This window comes from Microtus ochrogaster, unplaced genomic scaffold (genome assembly GCF_000317375.1).
Source record: "Microtus ochrogaster isolate Prairie Vole_2 unplaced genomic scaffold, MicOch1.0 UNK18, whole genome shotgun sequence".
In the NCBI taxonomy this organism is placed as follows: Eukaryota; Metazoa; Chordata; class Mammalia; order Rodentia; family Cricetidae; genus Microtus; species Microtus ochrogaster.
Genome location: NW_004949116.1, coordinates 4,051,999 through 4,055,917, shown reverse-complemented (window position 1 = coordinate 4,055,917; position 3,919 = coordinate 4,051,999). Strand labels below are relative to the sequence as shown.

The window sequence follows — 3,919 nt, the reverse complement described above, 5'->3', positions numbered from 1 at the left end:
GAGTGCTGGGATTAAATGTCTCTATTCTTTTAAAGATTTACTTATTATGTATACAACATTCCTTCCATGTATGCTTGCGTGCCAGAAGAGGGCACCAGATCTCATTATAGTTGCTGGGAATTGAACTCAGGACCTCTGGAAGAGCAGTCAGTGCTCTTAACTTCTGAGTCATCTCTCCAGCCCCCTTTGTCTGTATTCTTGAGCTGATGGGTAATTACAGGCAGGAAGGGCACAGTCCTAGTTCTCCATTAGGGACATCTCTGGGGTCAAGTGGGTAGAAGGAACACAGGAGCCCAGTACTGTCTGTACAGTACAGTGGTATTCAGATGTACAGGACAGAAACACTCTCTAGTTGTACCACTGAGGAAATGACTGGAGGGAAGGCTTTCTAAACCAGGACTAAGAAAACAATGGCTCATTTACCAACGTGAACATTAGCAAATGCCAGAAAAACCACCTAACTCCAATTTCTTTCAGCCAGTGACCAGGAAACTTATAGGAGGCAGGACCCTTCCACTTCAGTACCTTCTTGGCTGGGTGAATCCCTTGGATGCTTTTGATCCCTGGAGAAATAGCCGGGTACATGTGGGGCCCCACAGGCAGGTGCTGGGGCTGCTGAAGACCCCCCTTGGTCAGCGTCACCTTGCGAGCAGGCTGCTGTCTCATGTCCGGAGGCTGGGGAAGCCGCTGGGGCTGGCTCTCTGTGTGAGAAAAGCCATCGCTTTCTCCTCCCTGCTGAAATCAACAAGGTAGCAGGAGGATCAGTGTCTGCTCACCATTCTGGCCATACACTGGCGCCCACTGCGATTGCTGACTGAAACAGAACCTTTCAGACATAAATAATACCAAAGCTGTGTTTTCCCTGGAGCCAGTAGGGAAACTTCTCATTGGGCAGTGGCTAAGGTTTTAAATACAGTATTTTTGAAATTTAAAACATTAAGTTTTCTATTAATGAATATATCTATTTAAATGAGCTGCAATGAACACAGGTACTACCTAATTTGTATTGGTTAAATTGTAAAACTACTTCATTTTTTATTACCAAGAACACTTTTGTTGAAAACTGATAGTGTGTACAGGTAGTGGTCTTAAAACTTTGTAGATGCTGCTCAAACCCACCACAATGGGGAAGCTGCCTGGCTCCAGTGTCTGTTGCAGGAGACTCCCATTTGAGGATATATACCACCAGCAGGTTTCATAGTGGGTGAATGTCAGAGAAGTAGCATAAGTGCTGGGCCAAGAGCTTTGGAAACATTCACAACCTGTTTTCTGTTCCTCCTACTCCCAATCTCAATTGCTCCTGACTATAAAGACCATGAGGAATGCCTGTGAGGCATGCCCACATCAAGCTGGCATCTGAGTCTACTGTACTACCAAGCAGCCTGTGGGCGAGACCTATGGGCAATCTGCAGTTTTCAGCACATTTCAAAGAATGACTGGTGGGCGGGACAGAAAGAATAGATGAAAAGAATTCTGCCCTGTTACAATGCAATCTTAGTAGAAATGAATGCTGGGCCTTGAGAAGTGGCACTAAACTTGTACTCCTCCTGACCTGAAGAGGCTTATATCAGCTAGTGGTTGATAACCTTTCCACACAGGTTGCACAGTCATGAAAGTAATGGGTGGTGACTTAGCAAATGATTTCAAAAGAAGTACATGTCTATATACATCTCCAATTCCCATTCTGCTGTAGGTGGATTGTAGTTTATCCCCACCAAAACCATGCTGAAGTTTAATTGTCAGTGCAGGCCTCACTCAAAGGTGTTTTGGTCAAAGGGGCTGCACCCTTATGAACTGATTAATGTGATTCTGTGAGAATGGATTAGATATGCTACTAGCTATCAAAAAGCACCTGGCTTCTTATATCCTCCTCTCTTCTGCAAGCACCTGTCTGACTTTCCTCCATGAAGCCCTCATCAGAATTTGGATCATGGTACCATGCTCTGAAATTTCCCAACCAGGAGAATCAAGAATCAAAATTAACCTCTTTTCTATATCCAGCATCTGGTATTTTATTATAACCAAGACTTAGAAAACCTCCAAATTTATTTTTTAGAAACAAGCTAATGGACAAACGGGCTTTCAAGGAAAAGCAACTAATGTGGTGTTGGAAGTCCTTCCGCCTATGTGTTGCATTTATTGGTTAATGAATAAAGAGAAGCTGCTTCGGCCTGTGATAGGGCAAAATACAACTAGGCGGAGAAAATTAAACTGAATGCTGGGAGAAAGAAGGCGGAGTCAAGTGAAACACCATGTAGCCACCCGAAGGGAAAGACAGGAGCTGTCAGCCGGAACCTCATGGCAACAAACCTCATGGCAAATATAAATAATGGAATGGGTTAATTCTAGATGTTAAGAGCTAGCTAGCAATACGCTTAAGTGACTGGCCAAGCAGTGATTTAAATAATAAAGTTTCTATGTGATTATTTCTGGAGTCTGGGCAGCCAGGAAACAAACAAGCGGCCTCCTACTACACCAATGTAATTATAACCCAAGAAAAAAAATAAGCTTTAAACTGTTACAAGGAGACAGAGCTTTGGCTCACTGCAGCATGCAGAAACTGCCAAGTCTGGTCTCTCCAAAACTTCACAGATTTGCTAAACAATCATTTGGGGGCAATGGAATCAACACTGAAACAGGTGACAGAGTACTGCTTTCCAGGACTGCATGTGTATGCGCTGCTGCCACCTTTCTTTCCTCGACCCATGGACCCACAAGCTTCTAGGGCTGTGTGTTCCTGTCTGAAGGCTGAAAAAGTCAGAGTCCAGGCACTTTCCTCAGCATGCCTGTAGGCTGGGGGAGAAAGTTGATCTGAAGGGCTGTGCTAAGCTAAAAAGTACCCGTCTAGCACTAAGGAAGTCACGTTAAGAACCAATAACTAAAAAGAAAACATGTAAAGCATATATATATAAATACATCAAAATTCAGGGATTCAAATACTACAGTTATAACAAAAAGAAGGGGAAAAGACCTAAGATCAAGTTGAAACTTTAAGAGAAACCAGTCCCACTTCCAAACAAAGCAGGAAGAAAGAGACAATGAAGCTCATACTCAAGAGTGGGAACAGAGAAGCCTCTTCTCCATCAGTACCAAAGGCTGCTCTGAGAACAAACTCCACACTCCTTTGATTATCCTGAACAAGAAAAATGGGCAAAAGACAAATATTCCAAACTGGAAAACAGAGGGACCATAACGATGTCCCCAAGTAGTGAAAGGAATATTTGAACATGATGCCATTGTATCAATCAACTTACATGAAATGCACCAATCGTACAAAACACATATACACCCAAACTGAGTCAGCAAACAGTGATGACTAGAGCGCCAAAGAGCAAGGATGTGCAGCTAATGAAAAGACACTTCTTACAAAGAAAGATTCCCCTTCCTCCCAGAGGATTTTACCACAGAGCTAAAGTAAAACTGTTAGCTACTTCAGTCTCCTTCAGGTAAAAAGGGAGGATGGGAGGCCCATGTTCTGGTTCATTCTCCAAGTCAGTTAACATATGGAACACAAAGCCACCGACATCACAAAGAAAAGATACCAAGACACCTATTAAAGAACATCCCTCAGAAACATACACATGAACAAACAAAGCACCTTCAAGATATTAGCTGTCAGAAAAAGCACCTCATACTATGGCCGAGTATAATTTAAGTCTTTAATAACTAGTGAACCATAACATGATCCACCTGAGGACAGCTAGGCCCCAGCCTGAGGGGCACAACATTCCACTCCTTCCCCCCAGAGAGGGCAGGCAGGTCATTTAAAACATTTTACCATGGAAATTCTTCAGTATATATAAAAAGAGATAGTCCAATCACTTCTTTTTTTTGGTTTTTCGAGACAGGGTTTCTCTGTGGTTTTGGAGCCTGTCCTGGAACTAGCTCTGTAGACCAGACTGGTCTCGAACTCACAGAG

The 3,919-nt window shown here is 43.2% G+C and overlaps 1 protein-coding gene across 4 annotated transcripts in view; it reads right to left on the bottom strand.

Moving 5' to 3' along the window:
• The window catches only part of Rbm33 (RNA binding motif protein 33), a 111,450-nt gene that overhangs the window by 12,287 nt on the left and 95,244 nt on the right, over positions 1-3,919 (bottom strand). For 2 of the 4 annotated variants that reach the window (XM_005367457.2, XM_013353889.2), the window contains one exon: positions 526-735. In XM_005367457.2, coding sequence (XP_005367514.1) covers positions 526-735 — 210 coding nt within the window. The remainder of the gene's footprint in view (positions 1-525; positions 736-3,919) is intronic. The other 2 variants (XM_026789380.1, XM_026789381.1) reach the window with 1 other exon arrangement.